General features: G+C 45.4%; 1 protein-coding gene across 3 annotated transcripts in view; it reads right to left on the bottom strand.

The window, feature by feature from the left end:
• pdlim5b (PDZ and LIM domain 5b) overlaps positions 1 to 27,500 on the bottom strand; it is a 78,559-nt gene that overhangs the window by 42,031 nt on the left and 9,028 nt on the right. For all 3 annotated transcript variants that reach the window (XM_042080095.1, XM_042080096.1, XM_042080097.1), the window contains exon 3: positions 7,734 to 7,885. In XM_042080095.1, the coding sequence (XP_041936029.1) occupies positions 7,734 to 7,885 (152 nt within the window). The remainder of the gene's footprint in view (positions 1 to 7,733; positions 7,886 to 27,500) is intronic.

The following is a 27,500-nucleotide window of genomic DNA, read 5'->3' as shown; positions in this document are numbered from 1 at the left end:
GCATATGTGTGTGTGTGTGTGTGTGTGTGTGTGTGTGTGTGTGTGTGTGTGTGTGTTCGTGCGCGTGACAGCAGCCAAATAAACAAAAACCAAAGCTAGCTTTTCCATGGCTGTTGGAGTGACCTTTGAACCACAGCTCTGGAGTTTGTAGTTGATGATCATTCCCCCGCAGCATCCAGTTAAAGAGTAACACTTTCTCAAGCCAGCAGAAAAGGTCAACAAAAGTAGAAAAATCTGACTGTGCCTGCTCAACTGGAAAATATTCAGAGGGTTCTAATTTTAGCTAAAACAAAAAGATTGACAGATGCGAGACTGGGAGAAACATGTGTTTTTCTTTGACCTTCTAGGAGCACTGGCAGACAGGCCAGCCACACCAGAGAAGCTCATAAATATGACACACACGAACACACACACACACACACACACACACACACACACACACACACACACACACAAAATACATGCTTACATCTCTATGAAACTCGCTCACCCACATGCACAGGCACACCCACTGTGAAACACACACACACACACACACTCCAGTCCTAATTAACTGAGTCTCTTGACATCCGGATGCACACAGCTCTGACACACACACACACACACACACACACACCACACACATAGCACCCCCCCCCCCCCCCCTCTGCAGAGTAAAGGGGTTCCTTGTACCTCTGAGGTTCTATGGTATTTATTTATTCATTTATTATCGTCCTCCTTCTTTGCCCTGTCTGTTGTTCTGTTTTCTTTTATTTATCTCTTTTTGTAATTATTAGGAATTCTGAGGAATACTACAAGCATCCCTACATCAGAAAACAAATAAATTCTTGGTGCTTTTAAATGTAGAATGCCATTCTGGACGGCACCTTTTTCCCTTAATGTGTGACGCTTCCCTGAAATGTGAGAGAGCCAGTTGTGTCGTGTCAAGACCCCCCCCACCCCCCCCCACCCCCACCCCCAACCCAACCCAAACTCCGGGGTACTTGAAAACCACTTCACACACTCTTCCCCCTCCCACGCTTCCCCTGGACCCCAGCTGGCTGTAAACGGGTGAAATGAAGATTGAAGAAGCAGGCGGCTTTTTAAAAGCTGACATTGGCAGAGGCCTACTAAGAGCAGAGAGGGGCACCAAAAACCACAATGCATTCACAGACAGATACTGGAACCCTCAGACAAGACGGGAAGGGGAAGGGGGGGGAGGTGGGGGGGGGGCAGGAGGAGAGAGTGTGGGACAGCGAATGCTGCTGCTGTCAATTTCTGCCTTTCTCGTGTCTTACATGGAATTTGCCAAAGAAGAAGAGAAAGGGCAAGAGAGACAAGAGAGAGAGAGAGAGAGAGAGAGAGAGAGCACAAGAGAGAGAGAGGGAGCACAAGCGAGAGAGAGAGAGAGCACAAGAGAGAGAGAGAGAGAGAGAGAGGGAGCACAAGAGAGAGAGAGAGAGAGAGCACAAGAGAGAGAGAGGGAGCGTGAGACGGAGAAGGGATGCCTGACCCTGCCGCTGAGTGACGGATAATAGCGAGAGAGGACGTGAGAAGAAAAGATGTGTGTGATGTAGCCTATCGCCTTTGATACACGCCAAGGGCTCTGTGCTTGCCGTACACTGATGCGGGTCACTTCCACCCAGTCTCCTCGGGGCATGCTGAAAGGCGGAGTGCTTATAAGTGCCCTTCTTCCTGGCAGATCTGGAGGGGTGAAGCGGATAGGTGTGTGTGTGTGGTGGGGGGGGGGGGGGGGGGGGGGGGCTGAGCTGAGTGTAAGTGCCTTCATGGTTCCTTGACAGGCACTTATAGACTCCTGTTGCAGAATGTAAGTAAATCTGCTACAGGGCATCGAGTTACTATACAGGCAAATTGTTTGGGCACAGATTTAAAGCCATCTGTCTGTCATTGGAGCATACCCTCTAAATATATATCTAAATGTGTGGTTCTCTGTGTGTGTGTGTATGTGTGTGTATGTGTGTGTGTGTGTGTGTGTGTGTGTGCTCTCTGTATAAGAAAGACTTTCAAAGCACACTTTCATAGCAAATCACAGCGTTATCTGAGCTCGGCCTCTTTTTGGCTGTACTCTGGCGTTAATGGATATCACAAGTGCTTAATATATGATTAGGACTTTGTTCCTACACGACTGGAATTCATGAGAATCCCACTTTGCACAGACATGTAGGACTTTCCACTACCTACTAGCAGTCATCTAATGAACACCATATCATACAGCACACATACACATACAGTACACCTGCAGGATCAAAGTGATGTGCACGCTAAAAGCCCACTAAATCAAGGAATAACTTGAGACAGTCTAACGTTGAATAAAACCTAATACCCATCCGAGTTGAGCTTCGCATGTCAGCATTTGCTCTCACTAGCCTTCCAGATGAATGGGAGGATGGCTCTCCTTTCCCCAAGCAGACCTGAAACTGCTGGCCAAATGTGGACGGCTTCTTGGATACAGAGTGCCTGTCACATCGTAAAATTCTTTATTAAAGCAAGGCGCAAGCCATCTGAGTTAGCCTGCATGTCTCTCACAGTTTCAGACACACACACACACACACACACACACACACAAGCACAAGCACAAGCACAAGCACAAGCACAAGCACAAGCAGCCAGAAAGGACGCTGTTATTTGATGGAACTTGTATGAGGCCAGATTTCCATAAAGAATGTCCTCAGCTCAGAGTTTATATAACACACAGTTTGACGTGCGAGAGACGTATTCAAGGTTTTCACTGCAAGGCTCACAAATGTTTAAGAAATGATTCAATACAGCACAAAAAAAATCAGTCAGAAAGATTAATATAAACCATTTGATATAACCAAAATAGCAATTAACATTGTATCCATCGTCAATTTATGACTACAATTGTAAATAATGTTGAGAACTAGGCTACAGCCTGTCAAATATCTCATCATTGTTTTAAATATCTCGAAATTGTTTCCAATGAAGTTGAGGAAATCTTTTTGTAACTCAAATCTCCCACCTCTCCCTCTTGCTCAGCAAGAGCTGCACAGATCTGATGGCTAGTATTTGAGAAGGGCCTGTGCTGACTCTCTTCGCCTCATAGCATGCGTCTGATTCCGACATGCACACAGAGACCCCATCTTACGAGCACAGCCTGGAGCGCTTTGGGGTCGGTGGGACTTCTCTTCCTGCACCTGTCCAAATCCATCCTGTTCTCTCAGGCTCCTGGGGCCAGGGGGGACTGAGGTTGGACTTAAAGCATTAGCCCGGCTTATGGTGGGAGGACCTTCACTGGATCTTCACACATCCCATGAATCACCATTCTGGCACAATAGATTTCGTACACTTGTACTCGCAAAACAGGGGAAGCAGGAGGATACCATCTGACAAGGGTTTGGGATCAGAGACAGATATGGGACAAAAAACATTGCTTGAAGCAGACGAGAGGCGCCATTTCCATAATTTTTTTTGGAAAAGCAGCTTTTTACTCGCGGAGAGAGAACAAAAAAATAAGAGTTAGAGAGTCCAGAAATCAATGTGGTTTGAAACGAGCTGATGGAATCAATACATTCGAAATTTTGCTGAACTGACGGGAAAAATACTTTTGTGTGTGTGTGTGTGTGTGTGTGTGTGTGTGTGTGTGTGTGTGTGTGTGTGTGGTGTGTGTGGGGGGGGGGGGGGGGGGGGGGGGTTTGGAGTGGATGGAATTCTCCAGAACGTTCCGTTTCCAGAGGGGCATTCCAAGTGGTTCTACTTCAACAGCTACTACTCCAACACACTGCATGTGCCAGCCTTCACTGACACTCCTCATGACAACTGCTGCCAGGCAAAGCCAAAAAACACCCCAGGGTCGCTTATCATACGAGAACTACGGACAGCTCTGAACTAGAAGAAAGAAGAAGAAGAAGAAGAAGAAGAAGAAGAAGAAGAAGAAGAAGAAGAAGAAGAAGAAAGACGAAGAAACAGCACCAACCCATTATTTTCCCATTCGGAGTGTTCTGCTGTGGCGAAGCACTTGCATTTGATGTTACATTGAACATCCATCACAGGCACCCATTACTACTGGATTACAGGCCGCAGCGCAGCAGGGCTGATTTGGGGTCTGTTTTTGCTCATTACTTAGTGCTTAAAGCTTCTTAAATCTGTCACTGTTGGGACCGGATGAGGGAGAGAGACGGCAGTGCAGAGCAGAGCATGGCAGGGGGAAGGACCATGTGGGTACTTTACAGCGTATTTACCACGGTGTACGGAGGAGGTTTCGCACTGCTGGGATCGCAGGTGCAAGTCCTGTCATTTACAAAAGCACATTGACATAGTGCAGAGGCGGTGTTCACGTGTGCGGTTGAGTAACGTCAGTCTTTTGCAACGCTTGTTCTACTCAAAGAAATGTGGCATCTACTCCAGGAAAACAGAAATGTTGAAATTCCTCAAGGGTTAAAAAAAAACACCATTCTCTCTCTATCTTTCTCTCTTTATCTCTCTCTCTCACACACACACACACACACACACACACACACACACACACACACACACACACACACACACACACACCATGCACAAGACCATACAACAAATGGACTCTGGATTTTTAAAGGGCTATGCGTGCGTGCGTGTGTGCGCGCGCGTGGTGTGTGTGCTCTAACTTGCTCTAAAGATACTCCCTGATTGTTCTGAAGATAGTTTGAAGATGACCTAACATGACATTTTTTGCCCCAGTGAATAGGCGTAAGCTTTTTGACTCAGGCCTTGGGAGAGTCTATCAGAAGCCTAGCCTGAAGAAGGACCCTAGGCAGCTGTGCTCGGAGTGGCTTAGTAACGCTAGGTTAGCATAGCGCAAGTATCTCTGAGGGACCCCAAAACACAGCCCGGCTTTCTTCTTAACGCAATGTTATCTTAAAAGTAAACCGAGATATTGGTGGAGTGGGACGTTATTTTTTTCTACATCCGAGGAAAAGAACTGGGAGTTTCAGGTTTGATGATTTTTGCAGATTCACTGCGCAAACAGCCAGTATTAAACAGAAAGAGAACAGAGAAAAAAAATGAAAAAAAGAATGTTCCATAGAACCAGCGCAGTGGTGTTCCTGCTCGACTGTTTTCCGACCTCGGAATCTATGATGATGATTGCACACAAGCTCTCCAGTACCTGCTGGACCGCCCCAGGGATTCTACACATCGGCTCCACCGCACTGAACGATCGGACTGGGAAAATGTGAGAATCCCACATCCCTCTTTGAAAAGCCTTTTTACTGTCCTCTGATTTATCCGCCCCAAAGGCCTGGAATGCCTTTCGGGGGCCATCCTCAGCATATGCTAACACAGGGGTCAGAAGTCGAAGGCAAAATCAGATGGCCTTGACGATGTCTTATTTTGTGCCCGTCAGCAGAAGTTGTATCATAAATCATCGTAAAGAGGTCCTGTCACCGTACCTGACCAGGAAAAGACCCATTTGTAGGAAGAGCAAAGGTCAGCAAGTCCTCAAAAGTAGTTTTAACTTTCTAATGGTGAAGGCCTACACAGCTTCTGTGGTAAATAGACAACCTATTTCAGGCTTTTTGTGACCTTTAATAAATCTTCTCTATCTCTCTCTCTCACTCTCTCTCTCTCGCTCGCTCTCTCTCTCTCTCTTACACACACACACACACACACACACACTTACACCAGAATCACAAGAAATCTCCATAGCCTTGTACAAACTCCACTACTTCAAGCGGTAATGGCTCTCTGATGTGCACTTCAGATCATAATGGAAACGCTATGAGCTCACAAACACACGCCAGGCTTCTGCTTGTGTGCGGCTGCAGTGATAACCAGACAAAGGACGCAAAACAGACTCAAAAAGGCCAAAGCACAGAAGGATAAAGGCTCAGGGCAAGACGAAACTAGCAAAGTGATACCATACTAAGTATGTCTTTTTATTGAGTTGGCATTCCACATTCTTAAGTATGAGAACGCAACTCAGGAATAACATCTATGTTTATCTTTCATTGCTGCATACTTCCTGGGGGAGAGGCAACACATACCTGTACACAGAGGGAGCTTGTGACCAACAAATGTCCTTAAAAATGTCAATGAACTGCGATGAAGTTGACCATATTAGCATAGGGTCACCTCACCAGCAAGGCCTGTTTTTGTCCAATTGAGGGAAAAGTATCAGATTTTCATGGCACTGGAACTGACTGTGATTAGGACTAAGGGCTACAGGGTCTCCCAGAAAACTAATTAAATGAATAATTCTAATTAGTAATCCAGGTTTTGCCTGAACAAACTTGAGTAATCTGACAATAAATTAGGGACAATACAAAACAGAGAGTCAAACATTATGCTGTGAAATGTCAGTTGTCATGGCTCTTGGGAAATCACTGAATTTCTATTACTGGCTACATTGACAGTTGTGAAGAGGCCAAAGACGACAACATTCCCGCCTAACCCACTAAATGCCTGATTCACAGATTCCAAAACTCAACGAGGGGCAATTTATAGTTCAAATCCAAACACATTAGACTGAGTGCTGCCGGCGTAAATGACAAGCTACGTCTTTTAAACGTCTCGGTTTTTGAATACCGTTCCTCCGAGTTAATAAGCCCCCCCCCCCCCCCCCCCACTTCTGCACAGGAGTGAGCCGTAAGCCCCAGTCCGCTGGAGGGGCGGCGGGGGAGGGGGGGGGGGGGGTTTAGAGAGATGTCTGAGGAAACCACACACCCGGCCGCACGCTGTTGTGCTTGGCCTCCCCTTGCTCTCCGGGCTTGAGGAACCAGAGGCGGGAGAAGGAGGTACGATCTGCTCCTTGCAAAGCCGCAGAAGAACGCGGCGAAGGGGAAAAAAAGAGCACACAGAGGAAAGCGAAGGAGAACGGGAGTAAAACGAAGCGAAAAAAGAGACTTGTTTTGCCCTCACTGACACCCAGAGGCCTGTGGGGATCTCTGAGCGTTCAGTGATGTTCTCTCGCCTGCTCTGCGTGTGACCGCACTGCCGTTCCAGCCATGCCTTTGATAGTGGAGGTATGATATATGCCTTCGTAGTCTGTGTGTGGAGAGGAACTACGCGTACATGTGTTTATTGGCTGTGTTTTCGCACATTTCGAAGGCGAAATACAGCGCAAGCTCTAACAACAACAGGGTCGACAGAGGGACACAGCAAAGCGGAGGCCAAGATGCACATTAACTTTTAAAGGCCATGATGTTTACTCCTCACTGAATGAAACAAAAAACCTCACATTTACTGACGTAGGGCTTTGTCCAAGTATGTAAACAAGATCTAATGTCCTCGCTGTTGATTTTAGACATGCAGTATGCTTTCTAAAGCTCCGTATCCAGGGAAGGAAATCCCATTTCATTGTGTGTGTCTGTATGGTATAACAGAGGGGAAAAAAAACTCTTGGTGCTACAAGCTTTGGTTGAGCCTGTCTGTAGACCTTAATTATATTTATCTTGTAGTCATGCTTTTACTATGAAATGTTTGGTTTCCTTGATAGGCTCCATGTGTGGACAAGTTTGAAGCGCTTTTCATAGCGCATGGCTTCTAGTCTATGATACAGAGTAGGCCATTCATTTAGTGGGGTGACACAAAGGGTAAAAATATTCTTCAAAAAGGAGTGTGAACCTCTTTTTGAAGAATATCCTGACACATTTATGTCCTGCACCTGGGATATGCACAATGACCTCTTCTAACCTGCCCTCCCTATTCTCACAGCTTCACTGCTGGTTGTGTGATTTCCTCGTTTTAAAAGGAGGTCGAGTGTGTTTGGTTCGTGCGATGTACAGCTCGGCTCTTACTTTTGCAGGGTGAGGTTCAGGTTGCCAGTGCAGGCCTTGATCTTGTTCTGGGCCTCCAGATGGGTCATTCCATCTGTGGAGATACCATCGATGGACAGCACAGTGTCTCCAACGCTGATCTTGGCTTTGGATGCCTTTCCCCCATCTGTCAACTGCCAACACAAAAAAGTCGCCAAATTGAGAAAAGTGAGTGAAAAACAATCACATCTACTATGTTTGATGCCCAAAGCTCAATTCAAAATTCAATTTTGATAGCCAGTAATGTGAGTCCCCCCTTAAAAAATATATAACTGTTATGAACAAGCGTGTATATGTCATGTAGGTAGGTCATGGAGAAAAAAACTATACAAACGCTTATGCCTATCACACATGTGTTTTTTCGTGTGACTCTTGCGTAACACCTCGCCTTACATAAGACACTTGTTCTCCTTTCCTCCCTTATCAGTGTGCGTAAGAATAGCTCAGGCCCAGACTAATGGGAGATGCCGGAACATACGCCAGCCCTTTGAAGCCAGACACTTACAGTATATGCTATACATCTCCCAGACTTGAAAAAGATACGGTAGACAGTTAATGATTCAACCGTCCAGGTCGCATGTGTCTGGCTTCTCTGTCAAATATTGAATGGAGGGCAATCAGCGCGCTTCGGCAGTGAGTAATAGATGTAGACCATTCTGACCCACTTGGCTGTGACAGAATCAAAGTCAAAGAGAATAAACACAGGCAGGTACTATAACTTATTCCCTGCTGCTTTCAAGCGAAGAAAGCCAAGTAAACGTTCTTATGAAGTGTTTTGAAAAAAAACTTGTGGGAAACTGACCAGTAGATGCAGGAAAGATTTCAGACGCACAGTGGCAATTTATGAGCCTATTAAATCATCTATGAACTTTTTTTTTTTGTCTAGGCTCAAGGCTGCTGCTGTATTGCTGCTTTATCTGATTGTGCCTGACAGGCTGCTATAGTTGTGTTAAGAAACGTGGTCCTGACGTGGTGGTGGGAGTTTCAGGAGGGGTAGAGATCTTATCTGGACACATGACGACCTGTGAGTCTGTGAAAACACAAATATGTCAAGGAGCGGGAAAAAAAAAGGAATAACGCACTCAGCACCCTAATCTAAATTGGACTGGGTTCTGAGTCCTCCTGCTAATGAACATAACATTTTTGAATCAAGGACAGCACTCATCGGTACTTTTTAAAAGCAGCAGAAAATAGAAATGACAAACAGGCCCGCCTTGTGTGTGTGTGTGTGTGTGTGTGTGTGTGTGTGTGTGTGTGTGTGTGTGTGTGTGTGTCCAGGTGTTTTTCTTGGATCTGTGTCAGTGGGTTGCCTGGCGTCTGAGGTGACGGAGAGGAGGAACAAAACAAAGATGAAGCTCAAAAAAGTACAGAAGAACAAGATGACGAAGAAGAAGAAGAAGAAGAAGAAGAAGAACACACGGGTTGTGCTCGTCCTTATATTTAAGAAGAGAGGAGACGATTCACTGTATAAGATAATCAGAGCGCTTAGATAGATAGATAGATAGATAGATAGATACTTTATTGATACCGAAGGGGAAATTCAAGGTCTCAGTAGCATACAGACATCACACACAACATGCACATACAGCAGAAAAAGTCCACAGACAGTAAAAGATAAAAAATACTAAAATACTAAATACTAAATATACTAAATAAACTAAATCAAATATCCACATAGTGTGCTTAAGGATGATCAAGCATGAGGCGCTTGCAGTGACAGGGCATGGACTGAGCCTGTAATTCTGTATGCATGGTAAGGTGCTCTATGAGAGTGAGTGTCATGGTGATGGTGCAAATTTACACCACCCACCTCACCCGCAAGGCGACCACAATTGTGAGTGATGCAAGTCACCCCGCTCACAATTTGTTTGATCTACTGCCCTCTGGGAAAAGGTGCAGAAGCCTGCGCTCCCGCACCACCAGACTCACCAACAGCTTCATACACCAGGCTGTTAGGATGCTGAACTCTCTCCCCCCTCTCCCCCCTCCACCCTCAGCTACATAACATCCTGGACTTTGGACCCACAATGGCTGCCTTGCACTACTCCACTTGTACACTTGCACACTTTGCACACTTTGCAACTTGTTGTTGTTGTCCTGTTGTCCTGAAAACACAACACTTCTGCTGCTCTTACATAACTTGTACCACTATGCCACTTGCTTACTTAGGTCAGACAGAACTACCTCAGCCATTTATTGGCCTGACTTTGCACTATTATATTGACTGTCTATGCACAATTGCACAATTTCAACCCAATTTTGCTGCTCTTATTTCTTCATTGTATGTGCCTTCTTATTTACTTTTTAGTGTTTACTTGAATGTTACAGTATGTTTGTCTGTGGACTTAATTGGTAAAATATGTCTTGTCTCCACCGTGGGATAGTGAGAAACGTAATTTCGATCTCTTTGTATGTCTGGGCATGTGAAGAAATTGACAATAAAACAGACTTTGACTTTGAAATAAGTAAGTCCAACAAGTGCAACAGTGTAAGAATAAAGTCTAGAGACCAGCATAAAATAAATATGGACATATGAGAATAATGTAGACAAAGTAATATAAAAACTATATCAGTGCAAGAATAGGTTGAAGTAATATGGTTACAGCCATTGGTCAAGTATTAAGTATAAAGTATTAAGTATTAACTATGGCCACAATCCAGGCTGTGGGAGGGAGGGAGGGGATATGAGTATGTGTTAATATAGCATGTAAACAGTGTAGCAGTAAAACAGTAGGCTAGTGGACAGTCAGTACACAAACATGGAGAAGGTGGAGAGGCAGACAGACTATGCAGAGAAGTCTATCTCTCCTCTTCCCTTTAGTGAGGCATTGAACAGTTCAATGGCCCTGGGGACAAATGACGTCTTCAGTCTGTCAGTTGTGCATGACAGTGAGCGAAGTCTCCAGCTGATGAAGCTCTTCTGCTTTGTAATAGTGCTATGGATTAGATGACATTCATTGTCCAAGATGTTAATCAGTTTGTTCAGGGTCCTTTTTGTTTGATATTGAAGTGATGCACTCTAGTTCAGCTCCCACTACAGAGCCAGCTTTCCTTACCAGCCTGTCTAGTCCAGTTTATTGTCCAGGTGTAAGCCCAAATACTTGTAGGTGTTTACCACCTCCACATTGACCTCATCAATGGAGACTGGTAGCACACTAGTAGTAGATTCAGGCTAGTAAGAGTGGGCATACAAAGAACACATAAGAGTGACAGCTCACCAATAAGGACTGCTTGTTAGAGGGTGACAGGTTCACTAATGACGTAATGGTAAAGTCTGACGGCTGCATTTGTTGTTACAAAACACATACACACCTGTCTGGACTGTTAAAATGGTGACTAAGGCTTTGGTGGAGCAATGTTACATGAAAGTGTTTTACGTGTCAAGAATGTGTGCCTGTTACTACAAGAAAAAAAAAGAGAAAAAAAAAACAGAATCTATTGTTTATTTCCAGCTGGAAATTTTTGTGAAAATTATGAAAATCCTCACTATAAAAACTCATAACAACTTCAACTTAGTTTGAATACAGAACTGAAGAGAATTTATAGAGAACTATTAGAGGAGAGAGGGTCTTATTTTCCTCTCTAATTACACAGTCATGACAGTGCCTGAGCCCACACAGGATGTACCCTGATGCAACCATGACAACTGCATGACTTGACGCCAGGTGTGGCTGAGATGGGGTTGCACAATGACGTGCGGCGCAAATAAATCAGTTTCAGTTGATCCATCGGCATGACAGACCCACATAAACACACACACACACACACACACACACACACACACACACACACACACACACACACACACACCACTACTATCCCTACTAATCATGAACACACACGTACCCTCCATTGCAACCATGAAAATCACACACACACACACACACACACACACACACACACACACACACACACACACAACCCTACTCCCACTCAGCACCTGGGTAAGAACTTGCCTGTGTCAGTCTGGGACACTGTGTGCTCCAGGGAAACAGCAGTAAAATGCACACAGTCTGAGGGCTGGGGCGGCGCCCTACCCTCTCTCAACCTCCAAGGCTGGCTTTGTCATTTCCTTTCACAGGAACATGCTCATACATGAACAGCATTGCCTCAATAATCACCATGTGCAGCAGAACAAACTGACTGTCACATGCTAACAAAGCTAACAGCTAACTCTCAGCCCAACACTCTTTGGTGACATTGTTTAACAACATGAAAAAGGACCAAATGAGAGGACAAACTATGGGGCTATAACAGCATGTGCTTTTTACGCTATAGTACATTTTCAGGTTGATGTATGTAAAAAGATTACAAACCTAGAAATTAGATTATGCTAACTCAAGAAGCTATGTGTTTATGTTGGAAAAACTCAAACTGGTGTGAGTACAACAATACAGGAAATGCCCCTCAAGTTCCTGGGATCCCCTTGTGCGTCTGCAACACAAGGGCACAGTGAATTCCTCTCAGGCCAACAACAAAAGACTCTCTGCCCCCACAGCTCCGGCAGGAAACCATACTGTACCGAACTCTTTCGGGCCTGCTGCCGCATTGTGTGAGGAGAAACAAAAGAGGAAAGTGCTGCGAAGCTTTTCCCGGCACCAAGCTAAGGAATGGGAAAGTCTCGGGAGACTCCGGTGACACATTCCCTTAGCTTTTCTATTGCCGATGTTATCGTACGACAGGAAGCTAATGGGAATAAATGTGGCTAACATTTCAAAATAAACACACTGACAAGTGGGGGAGCAAGTGCAAATAGAGAAAGACAAATGTGACGGAACCCTCTTGACTTGTGTTCAGCTCATTTGTTCTGCAGGGTTGAGCGGAGGCACAGGGAGTCATCGGGGGACGGAACCAAAGCCAACTGCCGCAGACTCTCGCTGAGGAACTGCAGAACCACGTCCTATTTTCAGAAACTGAAGATAAGAGAACTGGTGGTCACCCCTCCTCCTCTCAGCAGCCACACAGCACAAAAGGGCTGAGGGTAACCAGGGGTGGGCGGAGGTGGACCGTATGTGTGTGTGTGTGTGTGTGTGTGTGTGTGTGTGTGTGTTTGGGGTCTTGTAGCAGTGCCAAAATGACAGTAGCCCAGCAGGAAGTGCTACTCCGGAGGAGGCCTGGTAGTAAAACATGCCCCTGAAACCCCAGTTTGGCGGTGCGCTCTCTCGTTTCACAAGCTCCTGAGGGTCAATGCCAGGGCAGGGGTGGACAGGGGTGGGCTTCCACAGAGGAGGACACGCAGGGGCAACAGAGGAGGAGGAATATCCGTTTAATAACTTCCAACGACCAATCATGCCACAGCAGGAAGCTGAGCATGTGTGTGTGGGTGTGTGTGTGTGGGGCGGGGTGCTTCTGTGACCCCTTCTGAGCCATTAGCTTAACAGCTAAAACAGAAAAATGAGCGCTGGAACAAATCTGATTGGCCACAGGAGACATCCGGCCCTGACATTTCACTGGCGGAGGGGAGGTCATGGTGGACCGGGGGGGGCACGGCATGAGAGCTGGCTCTAATTCACATCACAAGGGCAGGGCAACACATCTCTCATGAGACAGGCCCAAATCTCATCAGACAACTCAGGATCCACTATCTGGCAACTTATCAGGCATCTACTAACCTGGCCTGATGAGTGCTGAGCCAAACAGGCTCACATGCTAACCAACAACTGTGCCCTGTGCATAACCCCTCCACATCAACATCAACAATGACTCTCTACTCATATTTGTACCTATGCCTTTACCATTCATGTCATGTGTTGTACACGGAAATGGGCCAGGGTGATCATGCTGTAACTGCAATGGAATGCATGTATTGTTTTATCACATTAGAAGGGGTGGAGGAGGAAGCACAGGTACAAATATTGTTTACAGTCTATAGTACAAATCAACAAAAGGAGCTTAAACAGGGGACCAAATGGATGTGTACAGACCTCTGTCTAGTAAAGGAAGAACACATCAGTTCTGCAATGAGATGGAAATTCACAGTAAGTGAATCTAATAATGTACTCTAGGAACTTGCATACACCCAATGATTATATTTAATTTGAAGTGTGCAGATGGAAAGTGCTGTCCACAGCGTTGGCAGTAATTAAGACTAATTAGGAGGACGTTGGGATGCTATGGAGTCTAGCGGCGTTCTCCAAACCCAGAGCACACTTCTAATGGTGGAGGACAGAGTGCTTCCTTGAGTTCAGTCACGGCCCGAGCCGATTGCTTCCATGTGTCTTCCCCCGTAATTTAATTAACCAGATCTGCCACTATCGAATTTAGATGAAATTGAAATTCAAAATACCCTTGAAGATGTTTTTTCTGATAAACCTGCTCATCATTACAAGAGTAAATAACCACAAAAGACAAGCTCAGTGAAAATGATCCAAGTCCCATGTGCTGAGAAAAAATGCAGTCTAGCCGACAATTCTGCTGTCGACTGATAGCTTCAGTTCAAGAACGATCGGTAGTACCACAACCCTCTGAAAATGCAGAGCGGGAACTACTTGTGAGCAGTTGTATTTTGTGTATTTAACCCCGAATAATATGCATTAATAAATGAATGACTGTATATGATTATTATTACAAGATATTAAAAGCATACAATCATTTCCTGATAGTAAGGGGAACAGTCTGTACATGATGGAGTCTTTATGTGTCCTGCTGGTGAATTATGGGGTGGATCATTGGCACGCAGAGGCCAGTCGAGCCTTGTCTCTCAGAGTACGGAGAGAAGTTTCTCTCCGATGTTTATTTTTCTTGAGCTCAAGCCAAGAACAGTCCCTTTAAGTTGTGCTCAAACCGCATTAAGTGGATAATGTGATATTTATAAAATTACAGTTTTAAACTAACAGTCATAAGATGCTCGGTCAACGTTATATGTATGAACTCATCTACGTCATCTATAGCTGGCAGATATTTTCCACCATCTTTTTTTGCATAGTATGTCTTCTCGCAAACACATCGCACATTTATTCTAACACGGCATGACTAATGACTGCTGTTGAAGGGAGCACTCAACCCACTACTTCTAATTTCATGTCAGTTGAGAAATTTGTTCTTAATGTCTGGAAAACTGGGACAGACGGAGTACAGAAAAACAGTTGAAAGAATCAAAATATTTTGGCCAAGAAAAAATCTCATATTGCCCGTGGTCTACTTGAAAGAGGAGAACGTGCTTCGGAGCAATGGTCATGCCTTTCTTTTTATGGACTTTTATGTGTTTTATGGCTTACAACAATAAACCAATAGTACACTTTATTTAATTTGCACTGCGATGCCTGTCAGAGAACAGTGTGAAGAACCAGCTAAATGAATAAGCACTACAAAAACCCTCTCTGGTACTATAACAAATAAACTTTCCTCTGGAAACATGCAACCAATTAACCTTTGGATCACTTTATTTTCTAAAGAATAGAGAAAACTAAAAAGTGTTCATTTTTCATCAGAACAATTTCCCCACGTCTTTCAGATACATTTCCTCAAAGGATACAGTATGTGAGCATCATAACTGGAGACACACCATTCCATAAGGCAACTGGAGAGCTGTCTGTACTGTTCCATTCCCTTGCTTGGGACAACTCAGAGAGAGAGAGAGAGAGAGAGAGAGAGAGAAAGAGAGAGAGAGAGAGAGAGAGAGAGAGAGGAAAAAAGGAGAGAGCTGTACAAAAATACAGTAACAACAAACAGTTGGCTCACGGAGAGCAATTATCTCATAAGAGGCCCTCCGCGTCGTGGGTCTTAAATGGCTCGGGGCCACGTCACTCTCGGCATAGCCCGCTGGCCAAGTGATACCTCAGGGGCCCCGGCATGTGATGGGCCCCCGGGGGCCCCGAGCTAAGGCAGGCACACCGCAAGCTGCCAAACGGCTGTGCCTGAGAGCTGGCTCGCCCTCTCATCACATTTTTGAGAAGTCTAGTCAGAGGAAGCCACTTGTGGTAAGTGCTTGTGAAATCGCCGTGACGTCCGCCCCGCGCAACGAGACAGGCCCTCTCCCGCCCAAATATGGAGCTGCTTTGACAAGGCCAATCAGGACCATCATCCCACGAATAGAGAGAGAAAGAGAGAGAGAGAGACAGAGAGAGAGAGAGAGAACAAAAAAAACACATCCCTGTCTGACAGAGAGGCCATAGGAACCCGACAGAGGGGTCGCAAAGACTCTTTTCCAGTCTCTGTTTCAGACATGAGACACATGTGCAGTGAAACATATACAAACATTCTGTCTTTTCAAACCTTCGAAGCCAAAACATTATTATTAAGCCAAATGTGAAGCTTTCCTGAAGGTCTCTGGAGAACTGAGAGGAGATGCTGCCTGCCATTCACATTCAGATTCCCAGGTCGAGGGCTGGAGGAATTTATAAATAGAGACTGTTCACTAACAACAGACAGTCTGGGCTAAATCCCTGTTCAGGAAACCAGCGGTCTGACCCAGCATGAGAGCCGTCAGGATATTAACCAGGCACCCCTCTTAAGGGACCTTGACGTGACACACACACGCACGCACTCACACACTGATTCAAGAAGCGCTGGTTTGTGCATCGTGTTATCACATCGCCTCTCCTGAGTCTGGGACGGTCCAGGACACACTGGCCAGCGCTGTAGCCAATTAGCCAGGTGTGCTCCAGATGTCTCCAGATGTCTTTCATGTGCTGCAATCAGACGTGCGTAGACGAGGGCAGCGCATAGATGAGGGAGACAGGACGGAAAAGTGTTGTTTTTGTTTAAGGAACAACTGCAGAGTAGTGGTGGAGAGAGAGAGAGAGAGGGGGGTGGGAGAAAGGGAGAAATAGAGAGGGAGAAAGAAAGAGAGAGAAAGTGTGGGTATGAACAATTCAGCCTCGCTGCTCCCTGGCCAGGGGTTGCCGTGCCTACCGTCCGGCCACTGCGAGACGAACGAGATACCCTGGCCCAGACCGGCGCTCTCAGGGAGCGGTGCCATGGCAACACAAACAAAACATCGCATTCCAAAGCATGAAAAAGCACATGGCGAGAATGGACGCTCAGCAAAGACAAACTGGTCCCCAGGCAGACTCGACATAGCATAGTCAGCCCATCAGCTGATTACCATATGAGGCTAATGAATAAAAAAAAACCTTTCCCAGCCCGCCCCCACTACTACAGCTGAATGTATGTGTGTGTGTGTGTGTGTGTGTGTGTGTGTGTGTGTGTGTGTGTGTGTGTGTGTGTGTGTGTGTGTGTGTGCGTGTGTGCGTTTGTGTGCGTCTACTGGATGAGAACAGCAGTTGGTCACACAGGAAACATGATCTTAACACAGATTTCAGACATGCTGGTGTGAAACCTCTTTTTGTTCTTCCTCTCCCCTTTCCTGCTACCTTCTCCTTCAACTGTCATCTCTCTCTCTCTGTCTCTCTCTCTCTCTCTCCCTCTTTCTCTCTCTCTCTCTCTCTCTCTCCCTCTCTATCTCCCTCTCTCTCCATCCCCCCCCCCCCTCTCTCTCTCTCTCTCTCTCTCTCTCTATCTCTCTCTCTATCTCTCTCTCTCTCTCTCTATCTATCTCTCTCTCTCTCTCTCTCTCTCTCTCTCTCTCTCTCTCTCTCTCTCTCTCTTTACTTCCTCTCGGCTTCCCTCCCTCCCTCTCCCTGGCCAAAGCTCAGCCCTGTGCCATTGGCTCTGGTCTGCAGGATGCATGGTTGGTTTGGGAGCTGTGGCCGTGTCCACTCTCCGGGCGGAGAAGCGTGGGTCTGTCCTCTAATGGGCACAGAAGAGCTGAGGCCAGACAGATCACAGATGCCAGCTGATAAGCTGATGGTTCCCACAGATGGCTGGTGATAGGACAATACTGTGTGTGTGTGTGTGTGTGTGTGTGTGTGTGTGTGTGTGTGTGTGTGTGTGTGTGTGTGTGTGTGCGTACGTGTATGTGTGTACATGAGAGAGAGTGAGAGTGAGAGTGGGTATGTATGTATGTTTGTTTGTATGTGTTTAAGTGCTTGTGTGTGTGTTTGAGTGTTTGTGTTTGTGTGTGTGTGTGTGTGTGTGGGGGGGGGGGGGTGTATGTGTACGTGTGTGTATCAGTCAGCATGTCTGTTTCAGTCATCATCAGCAACTGTGTGATGACAGAAAGCAAGGATTGCCATCTTTTTGGAAAAGACTATCATCCTCATGGAAAAACATCTCAGGAAACTAAACATGACATATGACACACGTCATCTTTTATTACCAACTCTGCTTATATCACTATTTGTGATCCCACCAACTGCAGCAGACAGCCATAAAAATAAGCAAATGGGGGGAGGGGGGTCCAAGTTTAGGCCACATCTGAACGCAAAATTCCTGCCGTCCAGCCATCTGATTCCACTGCGCGGCTGCCCATCCAACGGCAACAAACAATCTTTCAAAAAAAAAGCATAAAAACCTGGAACAAAACTGCTAGATGAAATAAAAGATAGAGGAGCTTCTACTCACAGAAGAATAGTAGACATACATCTCCCCATACACACACAAGAGTGAAATTAGAAACAGATGCCTTTGCCCATCTTTTCACTTCACTGTGGACGTTTAGAATTTATGAAAAATCACATTAGATCAATAAAATCCATGTGGCATTTTGATATACAGTAGAGCCTGGCGTGTTTGAGAATGCTCAGGAGTGTGTGGCCTTACCCGCAAGTGATGGAGGAGACAGTCTTTCTCTGACAGTCTTTACATTTAGGGTCACACACCATTTTCATTCAAGTTCTTTATCCCTTTCTCTGCAGATTACACTGACTTAACCATTAACCATTCAAACCACACAATAAATTTGCCCTCTGCAGCCAAGCACAAAAAATAATATCTTGGCTTATACTGTACATTCTGGCACGAGAAATGTGGTATTAACTTCACAGGACTTAAATCCCAGCTCTTACTGTATAGCCTATTGGCTATAGCCGACATTTAGGGAAATTCCCACTTGAGTTCCGTGATTTCATGGGATATATGCTTCATGTCAACATCAAAGACGGAGGTGATTACTTTGGGGGGCCTGGGGACTTTTCAGACCCTGTAAGGACCTTATAGTGCTTTTTGGTTCTGATCCAATGTAGTGGCGCTTCAATGCCTGGAAGCTTCAGCAGATAACCAAATACTATTAGTCTTTATCTTTATATTAAGTTTTTCCAGTGTGTGTGCCCAGGGTTGTGCATGTCTATTTACGATTTGATGACATGTATACACTGTATACATCTACATCTATTTATTGTAGAATCCATCTCCACATGTATGAATTATTGCAGTTATGTGTGCAGATGTGTTGGGCTTGTGTGGTTCTCTGTGCATGTGTTTGCTGCATCAAAATGTAGCCACACTGTTGGTATCTGTTAATGCGCCCTCGACGTATACAGTAAGGGAATAGTAATCCACGGTACAAGGCCACAGCCGCAAACCATGAGGCTCTAAATCTTACGAATCTCGCATCCCAACACTCGAGCATTTTTACAGTCCACCCCGCTGTGCAGTGCAGCGTTGTGAATCAATGTCCTCCGCACATGTGTTTCTCCATCCTGTGCTCTCTGGGTGAGCTGAGCTGAGGCCGGCAGCATACCAGCGCCGGACAGACCCAGGACCGTGGAACCACGACCCGCTCAGTCGTTCAGTACAGTCACTTCCATTCATCACACAAACAGGATACAAACAACAACACCAAAAAAATGCCCAACAAAATTTGCAGTGGAAAAGATAATTTTATGGTCCAGCCATAACTATGATTGAATCCAATGAGAACATATCCAGTACAATTTAAAATCAGTAGCAGAGAAATGAAAAACAAATTCTGGTCTGGGCTGAAGTATTTTAATGTCCAACTACAAACGTTCCAAAATGACCACTGATACAATTTCATACCGCCTCGTAAAAGTGTTCCAAAACAAAACTTTTAGCATCGGTCCACTGTTACTGGAAGTGTGAGCCTGGTCTTTAGAAATCCATCAATAACATTCTGGATTGAAACTGTAATGCAAAATCGGTTACGCTGCCTGTCACAGCCGGCAGCCAAACCTGTCCCAGCTCAGGGTCAGATGTAAGATCTGCTCTCTGAGTCCATTCTTACAAAGGCTGAGCGACTGCACCAAAAAACTCAGACTGGACCAGGGCTGCAAGTCCAGCCTGGGGTTGCGAGTGGCACAATTAATTGCAGTCTTTGCAATTAGCTAATCTCATTAACAACAACATAAAACAAAAACACGTTACATTTATATAGCGCTTTTCTCGACACTCAAAGCACTTCACAGTGAAGGGGGAACCTTACTTACAACCACCAATGTGAATGAACCAATTACAATGGGGGATGGTTAGGGGGCGAGATTGAATGAGCCAATCACACTGGGGGATGATTAGGGGGCCAGATTGAATGAGCCGGGTCGGGAATTTAGCCAGTCTGGACCCACATTAGAGACTTACTGGCTATCGGTGACTGGCCAAACTGAGGCGCTAAAAAAGAAAAGATTCTATATACCCTTTCAACAATAAAAACAAAAACAATGCTTGAACGTTCTATTTGGTTCCCAGTCTACTTCCTCTGCATTAACCCTTAAAGGTGTAGGTTTTTGAACATTCTAAGTTCCGCAACAATTGAAGGTTCTAAAATTCTATGTTGAATTCAATGAACCCAGATATTCTTTAGAATGTTAATTTCCCAACATTCCTGTCACACCGGTGTGACGGTACTCCTTTAAGGGTTAAGATAGCATATGGAATGTTAAAACGGAAGCCTTGTGGGGCCAACTATGATGCTGATAATGGAACTCTCTTGAAAGATTCTATAAGTGCTCTGACAAACACATAACAAGAACCCACAGCAGAATCTGAGCGTGCGTCTATAAATATGCATGACTGGATATAATATATGTGTTTACCGTTGCCTGAGAGAGACGCTTTTGTGGGGTTCCAGACCAAAGGAACTGCGCCATCATCGAACAGCGTGTCTTATGAATGGTTATAAAGACGCAATGCCTCGGAATAGAACGTGTGGTTCTGTTTGTGGTCTGCTATGCCTCTTTAATAATTGATCCACCTAAAATAAAAGGGGAGTGAAGGAACATACAACAGGCCCTGAACAGTTCCAGGGTCCTCGTGCCAAAGCCACACAGCCCTTTCGGGAACATTTGTGAGCAGGAAGCTGCTTACAGGCTTTTACTGAAGTGGAGCTTTGTGCCCATGCGACTGTTAACCACCAGATCGCAGTGTTCGGGACAAGCGCACCTAACAAGTTCTCCCTTGAGGCCAATTTTGAACCCCCAGACGGACTCAGCCTGCCAAGGCGCTCTACCAGAAGCAGGTTGATTTCAGATGGAGGGAATTCAGCAGGCACCGACGCGCTCCCAAAAATAACCCACATTCCGGCGTTTTATTTGATTTCAGTGGAAAAGCTGAGGCATAGTTCAGTTAAAGACATCGTAACAATGTAATAGGTTTGATGAACGCATTTATGTGGAAGCCTGCGGGAAACGGGTAGCATGATAAAAACCAAAATGATCAAATATGAGGTCATCTGAGCTCACTAAAGTGAACTAGATTGGGAAGGACAGGACTCCTGACTCCAGTTATTCCCTCAGGAGTAATGAAATTCAGTCATACTTCATTCATGCTCTTACTCGTTCATCCTTCATTAATCAATGCATTCATTCAAATCCCTAGTACTTATCATTAATCATTGATTTGATTGATTATTATTATTGTTGACTAATAACTGCAATCAGGGTAACTTTAGTGCCACTTTAGTGCCATTATCCTATAAATAAAACTGATGCACACATCTGTTAAACTCTGTAAATGTGGAACCTTTCCAAAAGGTAAACAGAAACATTACATTTTGTTAAAAGTGTGCATATTCAAAAGTACACATACAAAGAACTACAAAGAATCAAAGGGAAAAACTAAATACTGGTCAACGGTCTAATAACCGGTCTAATAATGGCTGAAGTGGAAGATCTGACGGAGTGTAAGCTGACCAAGTACCTTGGGTCGTCATGGCCCAGTTGTCTTCAATCAGTTATGTAACATAATGGTTCTGAGTCACTGACCATCTCCTGAACAGTCATACCCTCTACCCCCTTTACCCTGACCACACCCCTAAACACATACACGCACACGCGCACACACACACACACGCACACACACACACGCACACACACACACACACACACACACACACACACACACACACAGACACAGACACACACACAGACACACACACACAGATACACCCCCCCCCCCCCCCCCCCCCCCCCCCCCCACACACACACACACACAGATACACACACACACACACACACACACACCACACATGTGTAATCCTACCCCAACAATGGTATGAACACACAACAAAAGAATTCTCCCCCGTCGTGAGTGACTTAGGTCGTGCCATAATAAGACTCCACAGAGAAACAGAGGGCTAAAACGAGCCCATATAGTATGTATCAGATGTCATGGAGAGAAGAGCAAGGGGGGAGAGAGGAGGGGATCAACTGAAATAGAGAGAGGAAGAGAGAGAGAGAGGGAAAGAGAGAGAAAGAGAGAACAGGCAGATAGAAGGCATAAGTGTAAACTGGAGAGCTTACTGGCTCTAGCCCTAGTCTGACCCATCACACAAAGTGAAATTTCTTGAATTTCCCCTGGGGATCAATAAAGTATCTATCTATCTATCTATCTATCTATCTATCTATCTATCTATATCTATCTATATCATATCCCTCTTTAACAACCCCACCATGATGTAATGAGGACAGAGAGAGGGAGAGAGGGAAATTCTATGGCCAAAACTTAGACTCCAGCAGCCCCATCAAACACAACCAAAAAAGGAGTGGAGAAGACCCTCTTTTGCGGATACTGTGACAGAACCCCAGTCACCAAATATTTTCATTCCATTGACACTTCCTCTGAGATCTCTCTATGTGAGCATGTCTATTGCTGTTCAGAGAGGCAGACACATTAAAGAAACTTTCCAAACCGTTACTAATCAAATCAAGCTGATTTTTGGAGACATCTGAGAATGTCTACCTCTAAATGATATAACCAGGCCTTTAAAGGTGAAATCCACAATTCTAATCCCATACACTTTTTTTGTCAAATTCAGCAGATTGCTCCCAATGGTCCTCTAGGTTTCCGTAAAGTGTTTACGCTAAAGAAAGAAAAACAACCTTGGCTCTGTAAAGAGAAGTTGGGTGGGGTGTAATCTGATTGGCAATCAAACTCAAATATCAACAACGTTCTGAGAAATCAAACTGAAGACTACATCTTTAATGTGCAAGTCCATGCCTATCTTCACTGTGTGCTATTCAACGATCCAGCACAGGGCGAGTTGTTTTCAATTAAGCTATAGAAGATATAACCCATATCTCACTACAAATGAGATCAAGATACATGTTATGACACAGCAGTAAGCCCCTAAATCACTGTAACTCACGGATACCATCACCTAAGTTCCCTGCCAAAGGAAAACAGAACAGATCCAAAGCAGTCTTCAAAAAGAATGTGTGACATCCATATATCTCCCTTACATGCCCAGTAAGTAGTAAACCAATGTAATGTATAGAATTAGCTCTTATAATCATATACAAAACTCTCCTCTGTCTCCTCTGTCCTCTGTGTTTTTTTGGTCTTTCTCTGAATGCATAGCTAAAAAGACTGTGTTTGCAGCGCAGCTGTCCCAAAAATGCTCAGGGCGTTTTTATGTGGCCTCCCCTTGTTAACAGGTCACATGTCTTAGTCACTTGACACTGTTTACGTTATCATCCAATATGTAAGGAGACAAAATGCCTCATACAATATGCCATAAAGTGCACTCTGAAAAGAATTCTTTTCGCTGCACAATGGGGGTACTAGTTTGGCATCTCAGACAGACACATTCCAAGTTGAGGTCTTTATTTTTTCCCTAGACAGGTCCCTGACGCTGGGCATTTCTGATAAGTCACGCAACATGTGATGGGCCGCTGGTTCTGAGACGCCCACCAGCTGTGGAGGCAAGAGAACGCGGACAGGAAGAAAACATCTTTAATTAGGTGCCGCGGCGCCGAGTCAATGTCATTCTCTCTAATGACTCCCTAATTTCACTGTGTCACAGCTACAAGCTCCTGTTCAAACAATATCAATCAAATCTTTGCAGATGGTGCATTAGACGCTGCAGACGTGGAATTATCCCCTAATGACTGTGAATGACTGATTAGCTGGTTGTGGTTACAGCTTTTCAAGTCGCTATTAAATTGCTGTTTCAACCATCTACTTTTGGATCCAATCGAAGGAGGCCCCTAAGGCTGATCTCAACAGCGATAGCAGACTAGTTGCCACATCGGATTGCAATTTGACTTGGAATGGGGGTGCACTTAATAACATAATACCACAGGACTTAAGCCAAACACTTAATATAAAAACGCTTGGCGGACTTCACCAATATTTTAAGCTATTTGATTCCACTTTGAGGTTTGCATGCACTGATGTTGCTTTCAATCAGTCAGCAAATCTAATTTAAAATAGTTATAATAGATTTTATTTTAAATTTATAATAGAATCTTAAAATAAAACTGGGCAATGTAAAAACGATTCAGGCAGCTTTTTTGCAATACAATTAAACCACATAGAGTTTGGGAGTTTCCGAAGATTTATTATATTTAGAAAAGGATATGATATTAGATTATCCAGTAAGGAAATAAATTAACCTTAATCTAATCCAGTGACTGGTGGTATAGGCATAAGCAAAAAGGGGGAGGGGGGCAGAACATTTTAAAAATACTTGTGAGAAAGAAAGGGAATGAAAGAGAGGGAGCAACAAAGAGTAGAAAAAAGGAGGAGAGAGACCTTACAGACAGAAAAGGCTATGTAAACAGAGAACACCACAGAGAGAGAGAGAGAGAGAGAGAGAGAGAGAGAGAGAGAGAGAGAGAGAGTGTGAGAGAGCACATTGCGGCCCGAGCTCAATATCACACCCCGCTCCCCTGTCCCTCCACTGGCCTGGTCGTTGTCTGGACAGCTCTTTCCTCTACAGATGATGGACGTTGTTTGGACAACTCGGTCTAAAATGTGAACCATAACAATAATAAGCGTGGGAGCAGCAGGGTGGATGAGACGCCCCACTGTGTCCCCCACGACCCCGCGCCGCTGCCTGCCCGCTGTAATGTGGACAGAAACAAGATGAGAGGCAGGAGAGGGGGCATGTCTAACACTTACAGGACACAACTGACAGAGACAGCTTTATGGCTCTCGTTGAGAGGATTAGCGCCTCACACAATGGATATTAATGGGGAAGCTTCTGGAATATTTCACAGTCCTGTAGTAGAACAAATAAATACGGTTTTATAAACATATCTTATATCTTGAGGCAGCCGTGGCCTACTGGTTAGCGCTTTGAACTTGTAACCGGAGGGTTGCCGGTTCGAACCCCGACCAGTAGGCATGGCTGAAGTGCCCTTGAGCAAGGCACCTAACCCCTCACTGCTCCCCGAGTGCCGCTGTTGTTGCAGGCAGCTCACTGCACCGGGATTAGTATGTGCTTCACCTCACTGTGTGTTCACTGTGTGCTGAGTGTATTTCACTAATTCACGGATTGGGATAAATGCAGAAACCAAATTTCCCTCACGAGAACAAAAGAGTATACATACTTATACTTATACTTAAACAAATGAAAACCAAAATGGTTACAGGCTGCAATTGAGTCAGTCTTCTCAGCAGCCTTCTACTACTAATGCTAATGTGCTGACCTCTAAAACACAACTTTGCACTGACGCCACATGAGGAATGAGGAATGAGAAGCACAGTGAACAGTGAGTGCATTTGAAGATGCAGGACTTCCATCCAGTAGACTTTTTCTTCTCATTCTGCTCTCTTGTTGGCCCTAGACTTATTAGATTAGATCAAGTTCTCATCCTCATTTCTCATACTCAGTCCTTTCCGCAACACTGAAAGTGCACGGATCCAAAAAACCACGACAGCCAAACACACGAAAGCAAAGTAAACTCAAGACTTGACGCTGACAAACAAAGGGTTCAAGATGCACTTCCTGGCCCACTGCGAGTGCCTTTGAAGACCAAGCCCAGAGAAATCCCACACTCCCACAGGTACACACGGCTGCGCTCAGCGCTCCAAAGGCAACTTCGCCTGGAGGCTCATCAAAATAGCCCCATTTCCTTTGTGGCTAAGCTGCGTGTCACAATGAGGTTTGCATGCAGGTTGTGAGCAAGAAGAAAGGCCCAGGGTAATGCCTGGAGGCAGGGAGATTGTAACGTGAGACAGGCTTGTGTCCATCTGAGGAAGAGGGATCCGTGAGAGGAGCTCCAGGGGAGAAGCTAGCAGCGGCGGCCAGAGCACTAAGTCTGGAACATATCCCATCCCTGGTCTGGTCCGAAACCCAGCGGACTGGACCCAGAATAGGGCCAAGTCTGGGCCCACGTCTGGGCCACAGCTGAGCGAGCTGCAGCAGGGGTCTGTCTGGGCCCTGACACACTGCCGTTGGGAGGTATATTTCATGGCTCAAGGAGAGGCTACAGGTCAAGCACATGGCCCTTTACAGAGCTTCTCTAAGCTCAAAGCAGAGCAGAGATTTGTTGTGCCGTGCAAAAAGCACACGAGACGAGTGAAAGCCTCCGGCCTGTGAGATTGATGCCGCGTGCGAGAGGAGAGCCTGACTAGTGGAACGAAACAACCCAGGGGGGTAGACAGAGAGAAAGAGAAAGAGAGAGAAAGAGAGAAAGAGAGAGAGAGAGAGAGAGAGAGAGAAAGAGAAAGAGAAAGAGAAAGAGAGAGAAAGAGAGAAAGAGAGAGAGAGAGAGAGAGAGAGAAAGGAAGAGATAGAGAGAGGGCAAAGTCAACACACCGATACTGGGAGCCGCACAAGGCAACTGACACGCTCTTATCTGGATACATTCCAGTTTTCCAGTTGGGAGGAAAACAAACAAACAGCATCGGCCGTACCCAGCAGGTCAGCAGGGTTTCCAGTTAGTGAAGTTACTGAACGGTGACCGGCAAGTACGCTTCAGGTCCCAACACATTCAGGGTGCGTTTAGTGCCGGTCCTGGCCTCGGCACGTTCAATGTGTGTTCAAGAGGAATGATTTTTGGCACAGCAACTCCCAACCAATCGCGTCTTACCGAACATCACACACATAAATCTCATACACCCAACTGTTTAAATACCAAAGAAGCCTTGATTCCTACTTCCGAGAAAGCCCTGAGGTCAATCCTGACAAAGCTGTGATCTTAAAAAATGGTCACTGCCATATTAAGGCATCTGTGGGAGAAAGCAGGCAGAACAGAAATGATGAGTGTCTTCCCTCGTTTCTTTCCATCGGTGTGGAAAGCAGTGGCCGGCTGTCAGTGACCAGCAGGACACATAATGGGCTTCCTGACAGGAAGGAGAGCTTATCTGGAGCCGGCTGCCGTGGAAGAGACCGCATGTGTGGGCCGTCACAGCTCCGACAACAGGGCTCCATGTGAGAGTGTGTGTGTGTGTGTGTGTGTGTGTGTGTGTGTGTGTGTGTGTGTGTGTGTGTGTGTGTGTCCCAATGTGCAAACACCCTGTCCAATTCCACCCCCCACCCCCATCACTCTCTCTCTAACTCATTCACTCGCACACACAGACACACACACTCACACACACACACACACACACACACACACACACACACACACACACACACACACACACTCTCACATGGAACACACGCTCCACAGTGAACACCTAAGCCCTCACACATGGGTATGATGTTGCTAGTGGGGCAGGGCGCATGCCTTCCCTGCACCCATAAATACACTGGCCAGATTATCTACCATAAGAGCTGCACTCAGG

The sequence above is a fragment of the Alosa sapidissima genome, chromosome 23 (genome assembly GCF_018492685.1).
Source record: "Alosa sapidissima isolate fAloSap1 chromosome 23, fAloSap1.pri, whole genome shotgun sequence".
Lineage (NCBI taxonomy): Eukaryota > Metazoa > Chordata > Actinopteri > Clupeiformes > Clupeidae > Alosa > Alosa sapidissima.
The sequence above is the reverse complement of the archived record's forward strand: the minus strand, read 5'-3'. Positions and strand labels throughout refer to the sequence as shown.